This window comes from Rosa chinensis, chromosome 2, assembly GCF_002994745.2.
Source record: "Rosa chinensis cultivar Old Blush chromosome 2, RchiOBHm-V2, whole genome shotgun sequence".
In the NCBI taxonomy this organism is placed as follows: Eukaryota; Viridiplantae; Streptophyta; class Magnoliopsida; order Rosales; family Rosaceae; genus Rosa; species Rosa chinensis.
The window spans coordinates 33,304,017-33,305,455 of NC_037089.1; the positions used below are offsets into that span (position 1 = coordinate 33,304,017).

At 40.2% G+C, this 1,439-nt stretch overlaps 1 protein-coding gene across 1 annotated transcript; it reads left to right on the forward strand.

Annotated features, from left to right (window-relative positions):
* Nucleotides 1–914, forward strand: LOC112190417 (transcription factor IIIA). Its single transcript, XM_024329846.2, has 3 exons — nucleotides 1–208; nucleotides 304–447; nucleotides 562–914. The coding sequence occupies exons 1-3, from the start codon at nucleotides 17–19 to the stop codon at nucleotides 700–702; spliced, it is 477 nt and encodes a 158-aa protein (XP_024185614.1). The 5' UTR covers nucleotides 1–16; the 3' UTR covers nucleotides 703–914.
* Nucleotides 915–1,439: the final 525 nt, after the last annotated feature.

Below are 1,439 nucleotides of genomic sequence, written 5' to 3' on the forward strand. Positions count from 1 at the left end.
TTCTGAACCAGGTTGTATGAAACAATTTTCTAATGAGCAATGCCTTAAAGCTCATATTCAGTCCTGCCACCAACATATTACCTGCGAGATATGTGGGACCAAACAGCTGAAAAAGAATATCAAAAGTCATCTTCGCACACATGAAGAGGGAGGTTCAATGGAGAGAATTAAATGTGATTATGAGGGCTGTCTTCAGACGTTTACTAAAGTAAGCAGCTTACCAACTTTGAGTGGTTTTATAAGTTTAAATAGAGGTTCATACTTTGGCATTCTCTGTGGTGACATTTGGTTTTATATTTTCAGAAATCGAATCTCCGTCAACATGTGAAGGCTGTTCACCTTGAAAATAAACCATTTGTCTGTTGCTTTCCGGGTTGTGGCAAAAGATTTGCCTACAAGCATGTGAAAGACAACCATGAAAAGAGTGGATGCCATGTCCATGCACACGTGAGTTCTATACCTGGATGATTCACGACTGTTTTATGTTAGTTTCATAATCATCTTTTCAGGCAAACTCACAATATGAATTTATGTGTGGGATACAATTGCTTTCAATTTCAGGGGGACTTTGAAGAGGCTGATGAAAAATTCCGGTCCAGGCCAAGGGGAGGGCGTAAGAGGCAGTGCCCCACTGTAGAAATGTTGGTTCGGAAAAGGGTGAGTCCTTCAAAACAATCGAGGCAGGGCTATGAGAACTTCTGAGGTTGATCTCTCAAGAGGAGGATGAGAGAAGGAGCATTATAGTATGCTGGGTCTGGCCGGGAAGTGGTCTTTAATTAATTTGTAGTGTCTGTATTGCCCAGTATAGGAGAAAACATGGCTTGCTACAATGAACAGTTTTCTTTTTGAAAGGACAATGTGCAGTTTTCTTGTGGAGTTAGTTATTCGACATTCTGAAGAAGTGAGACCAACTATCTTGTGGCATTTATCAACCATCGTTTCAGTGTTCTTTTTCTCATATTTGAATAAGATCCTAATGCTTATCCTTCTGCTTTAATTATTTGCAAGGAATGCAATTTTATCTTTGTATTGCATGTGTTAAATTATTCCTACTGCTAGGCACCGGTACGACGAGCATCCTCTCAAGCTCGCTTATGCTAGCATTGAACACGAGCTAGGTGAACATTATTGTGAAATATGTGTAGGAACACGAGATCCGACACATATATTAGTGCTCACATCGATTTTCATTAGTCGTCAACACATATATTGGGTAAGTCTAGCTCGAAGGTGTCTCCCTCTGCCTAGACAGTGGGTTCTTAGATGGAATTGTATTGTGTAAACCCATGGGATATCCATGTCTATGCAGACGTGAGTTTTATTCTTGGATGATTCAGGACAGGTATCTGTTGGAAAGTTCCATACTCGATCTTTGCTGAATCGTATTTTGAGGCAATCTCACAATATGAATTCATGTGCCGGATATCGATCAATTGCTC